Source organism: Chamaea fasciata, unplaced genomic scaffold (assembly GCF_029207755.1).
Source record: "Chamaea fasciata isolate MVZ Bird 193981 ecotype frontalis unplaced genomic scaffold, bChaFas1.0.hap1 SCAF_310, whole genome shotgun sequence".
Lineage (NCBI taxonomy): Eukaryota > Metazoa > Chordata > Aves > Passeriformes > Sylviidae > Chamaea > Chamaea fasciata.
In genome coordinates, this window is record NW_027094395.1 from 17,212 (window position 1) to 34,208 (window position 16,997).

Here is a 16,997-nt window from a genome sequence, read left to right on the forward strand (position 1 = left end):
TTGGGGGGTCCCAGGGTGGGATTTTTGGGCTGGTTTGGGGATTTTTTGGGGGGTATTTCGACCTTTTTTTGGGGGGGCCCCACCAGAGCTGCTCATGCACGGCCTGTCCGGGGCGGGTTTTGGGGTGATTTTGGGATATTTTGGGATATTTGTGGGGTGATTTGGGGATATTTTGGGATAATTTTGGGGTGATTTGGGGATATTTTGGGATAATTTTGGGGTGATTTGGGGATATTTTGGGATATTTATTTATTGGGATATTTTTGGGGGTGATTTGGGGATATTTTGGGATATTTTGGGGGTAATTTTGGGACATTTTTGGGGTAATTTGGGGATATTTTGGGATATTTTTGGGGTGATTTTGGGATATTTTGGGATATTTATTTATTGGGATATTTTTGGGGGTGATTTGGGGATATTTTGGGATATTTTGGGGGTAATTTTGGGACATTTTTGGGGTAATTTGGGGATATTTTGGGATATCTTTGGGGTAATTTTGGGATATTTTTGGGGTGATTTGGGGATATTTTGGGATATTTATTTATTGGGATACTTTTCGGGGTGATTTGGGGATATTTTGGGATATCTTTGGGGTGATTTTGGGATATTTTTGGGGTGATTTTGGGATATTTTGGGATATTTTTTGGGGTAATTTTGGGGTGATTTTGGGATATTTTGGGATATTTTTGGGATAATTTTGGGATAATTTTGGGGTGATTTTTGGCATATTTTGGGATATTTATTTATTGGGATATTTTTGGGATACTTTTGGGGTAATTTTGAGATATTTTGGGGTGATTCTGGGATATTTTTTTGGGGCCCCACCAGAGCTGCTTGCGCACGGCCTGTCCGGGGTGGATTTTTGGGATATTTTTGGGGTGATTTTGGGATATTTGGGGATATTTTTGGGGTGATTTTGGGATATTTTGGGATATTTTTGGGGTGATCTTGGGATATTTTGGGATATTTATTTTTTGGGGTGGATTTTGGGATATTTGGGGATATTTTTGGGGTGGATTTTGGGATATTTTGGGTGTTTTCTGGGTGTATTTTGGGGTGTTTTTGGGGCCCCACCAGAGCTGCTTGCGCACGGCCTGTCCGGGGTGGATTTTTGGGATATTTTTAGGGTGATTTTGGGATATTTGGGGATATTTTTGGGGTGATTTTGGGATATTTTGGGATATCTTTGGGGTGATCTTGGGATATTTTGGGATATTTATTTTTTGGGGTGGATTTTGGGATATTTGGGGATATTTTTGGGGTGGATTTTGGGATATTTTGGGTGTTTTCTGGGTGTATTTTGGGGTGTTTTTGGGGCCCCACCAGAGCTGCTCGCGCACGGCCTGTCCGGGGTGGATTTTTGGGATATTTTTGGGGTGATTTTGGGATATTTGGGGATATTTTTGGGGTGATTTTGGGATATTTTGGGATATTTTTGGGGTGATCTTGGGATATTTTGGGATATTTATTTTTTGGGGTGGATTTTGGGATATTTGGGGATATTTTTGGGGTGGATTTTGGGATATTTTGGGTGTTTTCTGGGTGTATTTTGGGGTGTTTTTGGGGCCCCACCAGAGCTGCTCGCGCACGGCCTGCCCGGGGTGGATTTTTGGGATATTTTTGGGGTGATTTTGGGATATTTTGGGATATTTTTGGGGTGATTTTGGGATATTTTGGGATATCTTTGGGGTGATCTTGGGATATTTTGGGATATTTATTTTTTGGGGTGGATTTTGGGATATTTGGGGATATTTTTGGGGTGGATTTTGGGATATTTTGGGTGTTTTCTGGGTGTATTTTGGGGTGTTTTTGGGGCCCCACCAGAGCTGCTCGCGCACGGCCTGTCCGGGGTGGATTTTTGGGATATTTTTGGGGTGATTTTGGGATATTTGGGGATATTTTTGGGGTGATTTTGGGATATTTTGGGATATTTTTGGGGTGATTTTGGGATATTTGGGGATATTTTTGGGGTGATCTTGGGATATTTTGGGATATTTATTTTTTAGGGTGGATTTTGGGATATTTTGGGATATTTTTGGGGTGATCTTGGGATATTTTGGGATATTTTTGGGGTGATCTTGGGATATTTTGGGATATTTATTTTTTGGGGTGGATTTTGGGATATTTGGGGATATTTTTGGGGTGGATTTTGGGATATTTTGGGTGTTTTCTGGGTGTATTTTGGGGTGTTTTTGGGGCCCCACCAGAGCTGCTCGCGCACGGCCTGTCCGGGGTGGATTTTTGGGATATTTTTGGGGTGATTTTGGGATATTTTGGGATATTTTTGGGGTGATTTTGGGATATTTTGGGATATCTTTGGGGTGATCTTGGGATATTTTGGGATATTTATTTTTTGGGGTGGATTTTGGGATATTTGGGGATATTTTTGGGGTGATTTTGGGATATTTTGGGATATTTTTGGGGTGATCTTGGGATATTTTGGGATATTTATTTTTTGGGGTGGATTTTGGGATATTTGGGGATATTTTTGGGGTGGATTTTGGGATATTTTGGGTGTTTTCTGGGTGTATTTTGGGGTGTTTTTGGGGCCCCACCAGAGCTGCTCGCGCACGGCCTGCCCGGGGTGGATTTTTGGGATATTTTTGGGGTGATTTTGGGATATTTTGGGATATCTTTGGGGTGATCTTGGGATATTTTGGGATATTTATTTTTTGGGGTGGATTTTGGGATATTTGGGGATATTTTTGGGGTGGATTTTGGGATATTTTGGGTGTTTTCTGGGTGTATTTTGGGGTGTTTTTGGGGCCCCACCAGAGCTGCTCGCGCACGGCCTGTCCGGGGTGGATTTTTGGGATATTTTTGGGGTGATTTTGGGATATTTTGGGATATCTTTGGGGTGATCTTGGGATATTTTGGGATATTTATTTTTTGGGGTGGATTTTGGGATATTTGGGGATATTTTTGGGGTGATTTTGGGATATTTTGGGATATTTTTGGGGTGATTTTGGGATATTTTGGGATATTTTTGGGGTGATTTTGGGATATTTGGGGATATTTTTGGGGTGATCTTGGGATATTTTGGGATATTTATTTTTTAGGGTGGATTTTGGGATATTTTGGGATATTTTTGGGGTGATCTTGGGATATTTTGGGATATTTTTGGGGTGATCTTGGGATATTTTGGGATATTTATTTTTTGGGGTGGATTTTGGGATATTTTGGGATATTTTTGGGGTGATTTTGGGATATTTTGGGATATTTATTTTTTGGGGTGGATTTTGGGATATTTGGGGATATTTTTGGGGTGATTTTGGGATATTTTGGGATATTTTTTGGGGTAATTTTGGGGTGATTTTGGGATATTTTGGGATATTTTGGAGTGATTTTGGGATATTTTGGGGTGATTTTGGGGTGATTTTGGGATATTTTTGGGATAATTTTGGGGTGATTTTTGGCATATTTTGGGATATTTATTTATTGGGATATTTTTGGGATACTTTTGGGGTAATTTTGAGATATTTTGGGGTGATTCTGGGATATTTTTTTGGGGCCCCACCAGAGCTGCTCGCGCACGGCCTGTCCGGGGTGGATTTTTGGGATATTTTTGGGGTGATTTTGGGATATTTTGGGATATTTTTGGGGTGATCTTGGGATATTTTGGGATATTTATTTTTTGGGGTGGATTTTGGGATATTTGGGGATATTTTTGGGGTGGATTTTGGGATATTTTGGGTGTTTTCTGGGTGTATTTTGGGGTGTTTTTGGGGCCCCACCAGAGCTGCTCGCGCACGGCCTGTCCGGGGTGGATTTTTGGGATATTTTTGGGGTGATTTTGGGATATTTTGGGATATTTTTGGGGTGATTTTGGGATATTTTGGGATATTTTTGGGGTGATTTTGGGATATTTGGGGATATTTTTGGGGTGATCTTGGGATATTTTGGGATATTTATTTTTTAGGGTGGATTTTGGGATATTTTGGGATATTTTTGGGGTGATCTTGGGATATTTTGGGATATTTTTGGGGTGATCTTGGGATATTTTGGGATATTTATTTTTTGGGGTGGATTTTGGGATATTTGGGGATATTTTTGGGGTGATTTTGGGATATTTTGGGATATTTTTTGGGGTAATTTTGGGGTGATTTTGGGATATTTTGGGATATTTTGGAGTGATTTTGGGATATTTTGGGGTGATTTTGGGGTGATTTTGGGATATTTTTGGGATAATTTTGGGGTGATTTTTGGCATATTTTGGGATATTTATTTATTGGGATATTTTTGGGATACTTTTGGGGTAATTTTGAGATATTTTGGGGTGATTCTGGGATATTTTTTTGGGGCCCCACCAGAGCTGCTTGCGCACGGCCTGTCCGGGGTGGATTTTTGGGATATTTTTAGGGTGATTTGGGGATATTTTTGGGATATTTTTGGGGTGATTTTGGGATATTTTGGGATATCTTTGGGGTGATCTTGGGATATTTTGGGATATTTATTTTTTGGGGTGGATTTTGGGATATTTGGGGATATTTTTGGGGTGGATTTTGGGATATTTTGGGTGTTTTCTGGGTGTATTTTGGGGTGTTTTTGGGGCCCCACCAGAGCTGCTCGCGCACGGCCTGTCCGGGGTGGATTTTTGGGATATTTTTGGGGTGATTTTGGGATATTTTGGGATATTTTTGGGGTGATCTTGGGATATTTTAGGATATTTATTTTTTGGGGTGGATTTTGGGATATTTGGGGATATTTTTGGGGTGGATTTTGGGATATTTTGGGTGTTTTCTGGGTGTATTTTGGGGTGTTTTTGGGGCCCCACCAGAGCTGCTCGCGCACGGCCTGCCCGGGGTGGATTTTTGGGATATTTTTTTGGGATATTTTGGGATATTATTTTGGGGCCCCACCAGAGCTGCTTGCGCACGGCCTGGCCCTTGAGCGACTCCACGTTGAAGTTGTTGGTCCTGGCCGGCATGATGAAAAACGCCACCACGGTCACCTCGCTGCCGTTCACCTGCGGGGATGTCCCCAAAGGTCACCTGAGGTCCCCAAAGGTCACCCGGGGTCCCCAAAGGTCCCTAAAGCTCCCCCCGCTGTCCCCAACCCCAAATGTCCCCGTGCCTCCTGCGTCCCCAGGGGTTTCACCCAATGTCCCCCCGATGTACCGGATGTCCCCATGTCACCCTGATGACCCCCAATGTCCCCCCAATGTCCCCTCAAAGTCCCCTCAAAGTCCCCATGTCCTCCAATGTCCCCAAAATCCCCAAGCCCTCCAATGTCCCCAATCCCCTCAATGTCCCCAGTGTCCCCGTGTCCCCCCAATGTCCCCAATGTCGCAAAATGTCACCCCAAAGTCCCCGATGTCCCCAGTGTCCCACCAGTGTCCCCAATGTCCCCATGTCCCCATTGTCCCCCCAGTGTCCCCAATGTCCCCAATGTCCCCCCAGTGTCCCCAGTGTCCCCCAGTGTCCCCAGTGTCCCCCAGTGTCCCCCAGTGTCCCCCAGTGTGTCCCCAGTGTCCCCAGTGTCCCCAATGTCCCCAATGTCCCCCCAGTGTCCCCAATGTCCCAATGTCCCCAATGTCCCCCCAGTGTCCCCAATGTCCCCAATGTCCCCCCAGTGTCCCCAGTGTCCCCCAGTGTCCCCCAGTGTCCCCCAGTGTGTCCCCCAGTGTCCCCCAGTGTCCCCCAGTGTGTCCCCAGTGTCCCCAGTGTCCCCAATGTCCCCAATGTCCCCAGTGTCCCCAGTGTCCCCCCAGTGTCCCCCAGTGTGTCCCCAGTGCCCCCAGTGTCCCCAGTGTCCCGAATGTCCCCGCTGTCCCCCCAGTGTCCCCGCTGTCCCCGCTGTCCCCCCAGTGTCACCCTGAGCAGGTAGTTGAGCCTGGCCAGCGCCTCCAGGAAGATGTCGGCGCCCTTGTTGGAGAACTCGTAGCGCCCGGCGATGAAGAAGAAAAGCGTCTTGTCCAGGTCGAAATCCAGGTGCCTGAGAGGGGGGGAGAAATCACCTGGGGGACCCCAAAATCACACCCAACACCCCAAAATCACACCCAACACCCCAAAATCACATTGAAACACCCCAAAATCACATTGAAACACCCCAAAATCACAACCAACACCCCAAAACGCCCCAAAATCACACTGAAACATCCCAAAATCACAACCAACACCCCAAAATCACACTGAAACACCCCAAAATCACAACCAAACACCCCAAAATCACACTGAAACACCCCAAAATCACAACCAAACACCCCAAAATCACATTGAAACACCCGAAAATCACAACCAAACACCCCAAAATCACAACCAAACACCCCAAAATCACACCAAACACCCCAAAATCACATTGAAACACCCCAAAATCACATTGAAACACCCCAAAATCACACTGAAACACCCCAAAATCACATTGAAACACCCCAAAATCACACCCAAACACCCCAAAATCACATTGAAACACCCCAAAATCACATTGAAACACCTCAAAATCACACCCAACACCCCAAAATCACACCAAACACCCCAAAAATCACACCAAACACCCCAAAAATCACATTGAAACACCCCAAAATCACACCCAAACACCCCAAAATCACAACCAACACCCCAAAATCACACTGAAACACCCCAAAATCACACCCAAACACCCCAAAATCACATTGAAACACCCCAAAATCACACTGAAACACCCCAAAATCACACTGAAACACCCCAAAATCACACCAAACACCCCAAAATCACACCTAAAATGCCCCAAAATGACACCCAACACCCCAAAATCACACCAAACACCCCAAAATGCCCCAAAATCACACCCAAACACCCCAAAATCCCACCCCAGCACCCCAAAATGCCCCAAAATCACACCCAGACACCCCAAAAAATCACCTCGAAACCACCTGGGGAACACCAAAACGCCCCAAACCACCCCAAACCACCCCAAAATCACCTCAGAATACTCCAAAACACCCCAAAAACCATCCCCAAAACATTTCGGGGTTTTCTACCAGGATTTTCGGGTTCCCTCCAGGACTTTTAGGGTGCCAGTGGGATTTTCGGGCTCCCCTCTGTGGTTTTGGGGTCCCTTTCGGGGTCACTGACCCGTAGAAGTCACCCTGAACTCCACCCCACTGCATTTTTGGGGTTCTGCCCGGGTTTTTGGGGTTCTGCTCGGGTTTGGGGGTCCCAATGGGATTTTCGGGCTCCCCCCCGGGATTTTTGGGCTCCCCCCGGGATTTTTGGGGTCCCAATGGGATTTTCGGGGTCCCAATGGGATTTTCGGGGTCCCAATGGGATTTTCGGGCTCCCCCCCGGGGTTTTCGGGGTCCCAATGGGATTTTCATGGTCCCAATGGGATTTTTGGGGTCCCGATGGGATTTTCGGGGTCCCAATGGGATTTTCGGGCTCCCCCCCGGGATTTTCGGGGTCCCGATGGGATTTTCGGGGTCCCGATGGGATTTTTGGGGTCCCAATGGGATTTTTGGGGTCCCGATGGGATTTTCGGGGTCCCAATGGGATTTTTGGGGTCCCAATGGGATTTTCGTGGTCCCAATGGGATTTTCGGGGTCCCAATGGGATTTTTGGGGTCCCGATGGGATTTTCGGGGTCCCAATGGGATTTTTGGGCTCCCCCCCCGGGATTTTTAGGGTCCCAATGGGATTTTTGGGGTCCCAATGGGATTTTCGGGGTCCCCCCCGGGATTTTCGGGGTCCCAATGGAATTTTCAGGGTCCCCTCTGTGGTTTCGGGGTCGCTTTCGGGGTCACTGACCCGTAGAAGTCACCCTGAACTCCACCCCACTGTATTTTTGGGGTTCTGCCCGGGTTTTTGGGGTTCTGCTCGGGTTTGGGGGTCCCAATGGGATTTTTGGGGTCCCAATGGGATTTTTGGGGTCCCAATGGGATTTTCGGGCTCACCCCCGGGATTTTCGGGGTCCCAGTGGGATTTTCGGGGTCCCAATGGGATTTTCGGGCTCCCCCCCGGGATTTTCGGGGTCCCAATGGGATTTTCGTGGTCCCAATGGGATTTTCGGGCTCCCCCCCGGGATTTTCGGGGTCCCAATGGGATTTTCGGGCTCCCCCCCGGGATTTTTGGGGTCCCCCCGGGATTTTCGGGGTCCCAATGGGATTTTCGTGGTCCCAATGGGATTTTCGGGCTCACCCCCGGGATTTTCGGGGTCCCAATGGGATTTTTGGGGTCCCAATGGGATTTTCGGGGTCCCGATGGGATTTTCGGGCTCCCCCCCGGGATTTTCGGGGTCCCAATGGGATTTTCGGGCTCCCCCCCGGGATTTTTGGGGTCCCGATGGGATTTTCGGGGTCCCCTCTGTGGTTTCGGGGTCCCTTTCGGGGCCACTGACCCGTAGAAGTGTCCGCGGACGAACTCCTGCACGCGGGCCTTGCTCTGGGCGTGCAGGTTCTGGAACTCGTGCATGGCCGAGAACTTGCGCACGTTCAGCCCGTTGGGGGTCACCAGGTCTGGGGGGACCCGCGGGGGGGGGTCAGGGGGACCCCAAAACACCCCCGGGACCCCCAAAAGCGTCCCCCCAAATCCCTGGATCCCCCCAAATTCCCAGATTTCCCCCCAAAATTCCGGGATCTTTCCCCAAATCCCACCCGGGAACATCCTTGGGGGTTTTTGGGGGGGGGGTCCATCGGAATTTTGGGGGTCACCGGGTGTTGGGGGGGGTCAAGGGGACCCCAAAATACCCCCGGGACCCCCAAAAGCGTCCCCCCAAATCCCTGGATCCCCCCCGAATTCCCAGATTTCCCCCCAAAATTCCGGGATCTTTTCCCAAATCCCACCCGGGAACATCCCCGGGGGGTTTTGGGGGGAGGGGTCTTTAGGGGTCCACCAGGATTTTGGGGGTCTCCAGGTGTTGAGGGGACCCCAAAATCCTCAGGGAACACCCCCCCCAACAATCCCTGGATTCCCCCAAATCCATGGATCATCCCCCAAAATTCGGGGATCTTTCCCCAAATCCCACCCGGGAACATCCCCGGGGGTTTTTTGGGGGGAATTTTGGGGGTCTCCAGGTGCTGGGGGGACCCCAAAATCCTCGGGGAGTCCCCAAAGGTGACCCCTCCCCCCCCAAAACCCTGGGGATCCTTTGGGGGGGGTCTGGGGGGGATTTTGGGGGGATGTTGGAGGGGCCGAGGGGGTTTTGGGGTGCCCCAGGTGAGTTTGGGGTCCCACCTGAGGCTTCTACCTGAGCAGGTGCTTGGCCACGGCGGCGACGGGGGTGGGGTACGGGGGATTTGGGGGGCGCTCAGGTGGGTTTTGGGGTGCCCCAGGTGCGTTTGGGGGTCGCACCTGGCTTGCGCTTGAGCAGGTGCTCGGCCTCGGCGGCGGTGACGTGGGACACGGTGGTCAGCACGTGGGCGCAGTGCGCGGCCGCGCGCTCCAGGCAGTACCGGTGGTAGATCTGCCGCTCACCTGCCTCCTTGTCCACGTCAAACTGGGGGGACGGACACACCTGAGCACACCTGGGCACACCTGGGCACACCTGAGATCCCCCCCGGCCCCGATCTGCCTCCTTGTCCACGTCAAACTGGGGATGGACACACACCTGAGCACACCTGGGCACACCTGGGGTCACCTGAGATCCCCCCCGGCCCCGATCTGCCTCCTTGTCCACGTCAAACTGGGGATGGACACACACCTGGGCACACCTGGGCACACCTGAGATCCCCCCCAGCCCTGATCTGCCTCCTTGTCCACGTCAAACTGGGGATGGACACACACCTGGGCACACCTGGATACACCTGGGCACACCTGAGATCCCCCCCGGCCCCGATCTGCCTCCTTGTCCACGTCAAACTGGGGATGGACACACACCTGGGCACACCTGAGATCCCCCCCGGCCCTGATCTGCCTCCTTGTCCACGTCAAACTGGGGATGGACACACACCTGGGCACACCTGGGCACACCTGAGATCCCCCCCGGCCCCGATCTGCCTCCTTGTCCACGTCAAACTGGGGGGGACGGACACACCTGAGCACACCTGGGCACACCTGGGCACACCTGAGATCCCCCCCGGCCCCGATCTGCCTCCTTGTCCACGTCAAACTGAGGGGACGGACACACCTGAGCACACCTGGGTACACCTGAGATCACCTGAGCTCACCTGGGCTCACCCAAAGGGCCACAGCGAGCCCTGACCCCCCCAGGTGTGTCCCCAGGTGTGACTCACGTGGCGGCTGCTGTAGAAATTCCCGCTCCCAGTGAGCAGGAACTGGTCCAGGTGTGTCCTCAGGTGTGTCCCCAAGTCCCCAGGTGTCCCTGATGCCCCCACATGTGTCCCCATGTCCCCAGGTGTGTTCAGGTGTGTCCCCAGGTGTGACTCACACTGTGGTTGCTCCCAGTGAGCAGGAACTGGTCCAGGTGAGTCCTCAGGTGCGTCCCCATGACCCCAGGTGTGTCTGTGATGTCCCCAGGTGTGTCCCCAGGTGTGTCCCTGTGTCCCCAGGGGTGTCCATGATGTTCCCAGGTGTGACCCCAGGTCGCCAGGTGTGTCCCCAGGTGTGTCCCCATGTCCCCAGGTGTGCCCAGGTGTGTCCCCAGGTGTCCCAGGGTGTATCCCAGGTGTGTCCCCATGTCCCCAGGTGTCCCCAGGTGTGTCCCCATGACCCCAGGTGTGTCCCCAGGTGTGCCCAGGGTCACTCACGCTGTGCAGGTTGTTGTAGAAGTCCACGGAGCCGGCGCACAGGCACTGACCCGTGTGTCCCCATGTCCCCAGGTGTGTCCCCAGGTGTGTCCAGGTGTGTCCCCAGGTGTCCCCAGGTGTGCCCAGGGTCACTCACGCTGTGCAGGTTGTTGTAGAAGTCCACGGAGCCGGCGCACAGGCACTGACCCGTGTGTCCCCATGTCCCCAGGTGTGTCCCAGGTGTCCCCAGGTGTGTCCCCAGGTGTGCCCAGGTGCGCCCAGGGTCACTCACGCTGTGCAGGTTGTTGTAGAAGTCCACGGAGCCGGCGCACAGGCACTGACCCGTGTGTCCCCATGTCCCCAGGTGTGTCCCCAGGTGTCCCCAGGTGTGTCCCCATGTCCCCAGGTGTGCCCAGGTGTGTCCCCAGGTGTCCCAGGGTGTATCCCAGGTGTGTCCCCAGGTGTCCCCAGGTGTGCCCAGGTGCGCCCAGGCTCACTCACGCTGTGCAGGTTGTTGTAGAAGTCCACGGAGCCGGCGCACAGGCACTGACCCGTGTGTCCCCATGACCCCAGGTGTCCCCAGGTGTGTCCCCAGGTGTGTCCCCATGTCCCCAGGTGTGTCCCCAGGTGTGCCCAGGTGCGCCCAGGCTCACTCACGCTGTGCAGGTTGTTGTAGAAGTCCACAGAGCCGGCGCACAGGCACTGACCCGTGTGTCCCCATGTCCCCAGGTGTGTTCCAGGTGTCCCCAGGTGTGTCCCCATGTCCCCAGGTGTCCCCAGGTGTGTCCCCATGTCCCCAGGTGTGCCCAGGTGCGCCCAGGCTCACTCACGCTGTGCAGGTTGTTGTAGAAGTCCACGGAGCCGGCGCACAGGTACCGTCCCAGCAGCGTGGCGTGCGTGGTGAAGATGGTGGCCACGGGCAGGCGCCGGGCGCGGCTCAGCACCAGCCCCAGCCCCGCCAGCCACTCGTGGAAGTGGCCCACGATGAACGGCCGCTCCTCGCTCTGCGCCGCAAACTGTCACCGGGGGACACCGGGGGTCACCGGGGGGCACCGGGGGTCACCAGGTGTGGCACCCTCGCCCGCCATTGGGGCGGTCAAGGCGTCACCGCCACACCTGGCGGCACCAGACCTCACCTGAGGACCCCCCAGCTGTCACTGTGGTGACACCGTCGCTGTCCCCAGTGTCACTGTCACTCACGGTGACACCAGGGCATGACCGGGGGGAGCCCCCAAACCCTCAGGGACCCCAAAACTCCCCTGGGGGACCCCAAAACCCCCCTGGGGGATGCCAAAATCCCCTCAGGGACCCCAAAACATCCCTGGGGGACCCCAAAATCCCCTCAGGGACCCCAAAACCCCCCTGGGGACCCCAAAAGCCACGTGGGGACCCCAAAACCCCCCTGGGGACCCCAAAATCCCCTCAGGGACCCCCAGTCCCCACCTTGCCAATGAATCCAATGAAGAACAGACCACAGCAGTTACACCAGGAGCCCCCAAAACACCCCAAAATACCCCAAAACCCCCTCCAGGATCCCCAAAACCCCCTGAGGGACCCCAAAATTCACCTCTCCAAGAAACCAGGTGACAAGGAAGCCGAAGAGGATGGCGGCGTTGGCCTCGCGGTCGTACCAGGGCACCCCAAAACCTCCCCAAATCCACCTCAAATCACCCCAAAACCACCTTAAATCACCCCAAAACCACCCCAAATCACCCCAAAACCACCTCAAATCTCCCCAAAACCACCCCAAATCACCCCAAAACTGCTCAGGGACCCCCAGACCCACCTCTCCCAGGAACCAGGTGACAAGGAAGCCGAAGAGGACGGCGGCGTTGGCCTCGCGGTCATACCAGGGCACCCCAAACCTCCCCAAAACCACCTCAAATCTCACCCAAAACCACCCCAAAACTGCTCAGGGACACCCCAAAACCCCTCAGGGACCCCAAAACTCCCTGAGGGACCCCAAAATTCACCTCTCCAAGAAACCAGGTGACAAGGAAGCCGAAGAGGACGGCGTCGTTGGCCTCGCGGTCGTACCAGGGCACCCCAAAACCTCCCCAAATCCACCTCAAATCACCCCAAAACCACCTTAAATCACCCCAAAACCACCCTAAATCACCCCAAAACTGCTCAGGGACCCCCAGACCCACCTCTCCCAGGAACCAGGTGATGAGGAAGCCGAAGAGGACGGCGTCGTTGGCCTCGCGGTCGTACCAGGGCACCCCAAAACCTCCCCAAATCCACCTCAAATCACCCCAAAACCACCCTAAATCACCCCAAAACCACCTCAAATCACCCCAAAACCACCCTAAATCACCCCAAAACCACCTCAAACCACCCCAAAACCACCTCAAATCTCCCCAAAACCACCTCAAATCACCCGAAAACCACCTCAAATCACCCTAAATCCCTCTGAGAGACCCCAAAATTCCCTCAAGGACCCCAAAATTCACCTCTCTGAGGAACCAGGCGACGAGGAAGCCGAGGAGGACGGCGGTGTTGACCTCACAGTCACACCAGGGCACCCCGAACCTCCCCAAAACCACCTCAAATCTCCCCCAAAACCACCTCAAAACTGCTCATGGACACCCCAAAACCCCTCAGGGACCCCAAAACTCCCTGAGGGACCCCAAAATTCACCTCTCCCAGGAACCAGGTGATGAGGAAGCCGAAGAGGACGGCGTTGTCGTTGGCCTCGCGGTCGTACCAGGGCACCCCAAACCTCCCCAAATCCACCTCAAATCACCCCAAATCCACCCCAAATCACCCCCAAACCACCTCAAATCACCCCAAAACCACCTCAAATCACCCCCAAACCACCTCAAATCACCCTAAATCCCCCTGAGAGACCCCAAAATTCCCTCAAGGACCCCAAAATTCACCTCTCCCAGGAACCAGGCGACGAGGAAGCCGAAGAGGACGGCGTCGTTGGCCTCGCGGTCGTACCAGGGCACGCCGATGGCGCAGCTCTCCCAGAGCTCGCCCTTCCAGCGCTCCAGGCTCCAGGCCGTGGCCCCCACGTCCAGCAGCACCACGGCCGGGCTGCCCTCGATCAGCCAGCGCCCGAAATGCACCTGCAGCCCAAAATTCTGAGACCCTCAGCACCCCAAAATGTCCCTTTTTGGGCGCCCTTTGTGAGTTGGTGCCATAAAACGGGGAAATTCCAAATCCCAGGGACACCGCAAACTCCCTCTTTGGGGTGATTCCCATCAGGGAGTGCCCGAAATGCACCTGAACCCCAAAATTCGGGCGGTCCCCAAACCCTCAGAACCCCAAAATGTTCGTTCTGGGCGTCCTTTGTGAGATGGTGTCATAAAACGGGGAAATCCCAAACCCCATGGACACCGCAAACTCCCTCTTTGGGGTGATTCCCATCAGGGAGTGCCCAAAATGCACCTGAACCCCAAAATTTGGGCGGTCCCCAAACTCTCAGCACCCCAAAAAGGTTCTGGAGAGGCTCCCAGGTTGGTCTGTGTCCCAAAATGAGAAAATCCCAAATCCCAGGGACACCCCAACGCCCCTCTCAGGGGTGATTCTCATCGGGGAGTGCCCGAAATGCACCTGAACCCCAAAATTCGGGGGGTCCCCAAACCCTCAGCACCCCAAAATTCTCTGGGGGAGCTCCCTAAAAGAAGGGTAAGAACCCCAAACCTGGGTTAGCGCCCCCAAAATGGGACAGAACTCCCGAAAAACGGGATAAAATCCTCCAAAAACGGGATAAAATCCCTCGAGATGGGATTAAAAAAAAAAACAAAAACAAAAACCTCGAAAATCTGAAAAACGGAAAATCTGAAAAGTTTGAAAAATTTGCGAAACGGAAAAATGAAAATGGAATTAAGGACCCCGAAAAATGGAACAAACGACTTTAAAAACCGGATTAACGACCCTAAACACGAGAGAAATACCTGGAAAACGGACTGAGCGACCCCAAAAATGCCCTAAATGACCCCAAAAATGGGATAAATGACTCTCAAAATGGATCAAACGACCTCGAAGATCGGATTAATGACCGTAAAAACTAAACAAACGCCCAAAACGGGATAAATGACCCCGAAACCGGAATGAATTACCCCAAAAAACGGACCGAGCGCCCCTAAAAATCCGATAAATGACCCTAAAAACGGAATCAACGACCTTAGAAACCCGGTTAACCGCCCTAAAACCGGCGCCAACGACCCCGTAACTGAAATAAACCCCCCAAAACGGGATAATTGACCCCAAAAACGGGATAATTGACCCCAAAACGGGATAATTGACCCCAGAAACGGACGGAACGACTCCAAAAACGGGATGAACGTCCCCAAAAATGGGATAATTGACCCCAAAACCGGGATGATTGTCCCCAAAAATGGGATAATTGACCCCAAAAACGGACGGAACGAGCCCAAAAATGGGATAATTGACCCCAAAAACGGATGGAACGAGCCCAAAAATGGGGTAATTGACCCCAAAACCGGGATAATTGACCCCAAAACAGGATAATTGACCCCAAAACAGGATAATTGACCCCAAAAACCGGGATAATTGACCCCAAAACGGGATAATTGACCCCAAAAACGGGATGATTGACCCCAAAACCGGGATAATTGACCCCAAAACAGGATAATTGACCCCAAAAACCGGGATAATTGACCCTCAAAACCGGGATAATTGACCCCAAAACGGGATAATTGACCCCAAAAACGGGATGATTGACCCCAAAACCGGGATAATTGACCCCCAAAATTGGGATAATTGACCCCAAAACGGGATAATTGACCCCAAAACCGGGATAATTGACCCCAAAACGGGATAATTGACCCCCAAAATTGGGATAATTGACCCCAAAAACGGGATGATTGACCCCGAAACCGGGATAATTGACCCCAAAACGGGATAATTGACCCCCAAAATTGGGATAATTGACCCCAAAAATGGGATAATTGACCCCAAAACGGGATAATTGACCCCAAAACCGGGATAATTGACCCCAAAACGGGATAATTGACCCCCAAAATTGGGATAATTGACCCCAAAAATGGGATAATTGACCCCAAAAACGGGATAATTGACCCCAAAACCGGGATAATTGACCCCAAAACGGGATAATTGACGCCAAAATCGGGATAATTGACCCCAAAACGGGATAATTGACCCCAAAATGGGATAATTGACCCCAAAACCGGGATAATTGACCCCAAAACGGGATAATTGACCCCAAAACTGGGATAATTGACCCCAAAATCGGGACAATTGACCCCAAAATGGGATAATTGACCCCAAAACGGGATAATTGACCCCAAAACCGGGATAATTGACCCCAAAACGGGATAATTGACCCCAAAACTGGGATAATTGACCCCAAAACCGGGATAATTGACCCCAAAACCGGGATGATTGACCCCAAAACGGGATAATTGACCCCAAAACCGGGATAATTGACCCCCAAAACGGGATAATTGACCCCAAAAACGGGATGATTGACCCTGAAACCGGGATAATTGACCCCAAAACCGGGATAATTGACCCCAAAACGGGATAATTGACCCCAAAATCGGGATAATTGACCCCAAAACGGGATAATTGACCCCAAAACGGACGGAATGACCCCAAACGGCCCCAAAGCCAGACCGGCCCCCCCTGGCGGGGCCCCGCCCCCTTTTTGGGAGGGGGAGGGGCGGCCCTGACCTTTGCTGGGGGGGAGGGGCGGCGGGGGGGGGGCTAAAAATAGACCCCACGTGACCCGGGGGGGGAGGGGAGGGGCGCCCGAAGGTCTGGGGACACCCAACCCCCCCCTTGGGGACACGTCCATGTCCCCAAATCCCCCAAATGACCCCAAATGACCCCCCTGGGAACACCCCGACGTCCCCAAATCCCCCAAATGACCCCAAATGACCCCCCGGGGACACCCCGACGACCCCAAATCCCCCAAATGACCCCCCGGGGACGCCCCGATGTCCCCAAATCCCCCAAATGACCCCAAATGAGCCTCCGGGGACACCCCAATGTCCCCAAATCCTCATTGGGGACAGCCCAATGTCCCCAAATGCCCCCTCCCTGACCCCATAACTCCCTCCCCGACCCCATAACTCCCTCCCCGACCCCATAACCCCCTCCCTGACCCCATAACCCCCTCCCCGACCCCATAACCCCCTCCCCGACCCCATAACTCCCTCCCTGACCCCATAACCCCCTCCCTGACCCCATAACCCCCTCCCTGACCCCATAACCCCCTCCCCGACCCCATAACCCCCTCCCCGACCCCATAACTCCCTCCCCGACCCCATAACCCCCTCCCTGACCCCATAACTCCCTCCCTGACCCCATAACTCCCTCCCCGACCCCATAACCCCCTCCCCGACCCCATAACCCCCTCCCTGACCCCATAACTCCCTCCCTGACCCCATAACTCCGTCGATGAC

General features: G+C 52.9%; 1 protein-coding gene across 2 annotated transcripts in view; it reads right to left on the reverse strand.

The window, feature by feature from the left end:
* The window catches only part of GYS1 (glycogen synthase 1), a 31,402-nt gene that overhangs the window by 9,543 nt on the left and 4,862 nt on the right, over positions 1-16,997 (reverse strand). For both annotated transcript variants that reach the window (XM_066208534.1, XM_066208535.1), the window contains exons 4-9: positions 13,479-13,670; positions 11,427-11,612; positions 9,263-9,407; positions 8,310-8,427; positions 5,814-5,934; positions 4,860-4,966 (exon numbers count right to left, since the gene is read on the reverse strand). In XM_066208534.1, the coding sequence (XP_066064631.1) occupies positions 4,860-4,966; positions 5,814-5,934; positions 8,310-8,427; positions 9,263-9,407; positions 11,427-11,612; positions 13,479-13,670 (869 nt within the window). The remainder of the gene's footprint in view (positions 1-4,859; positions 4,967-5,813; positions 5,935-8,309; positions 8,428-9,262; positions 9,408-11,426; positions 11,613-13,478; positions 13,671-16,997) is intronic.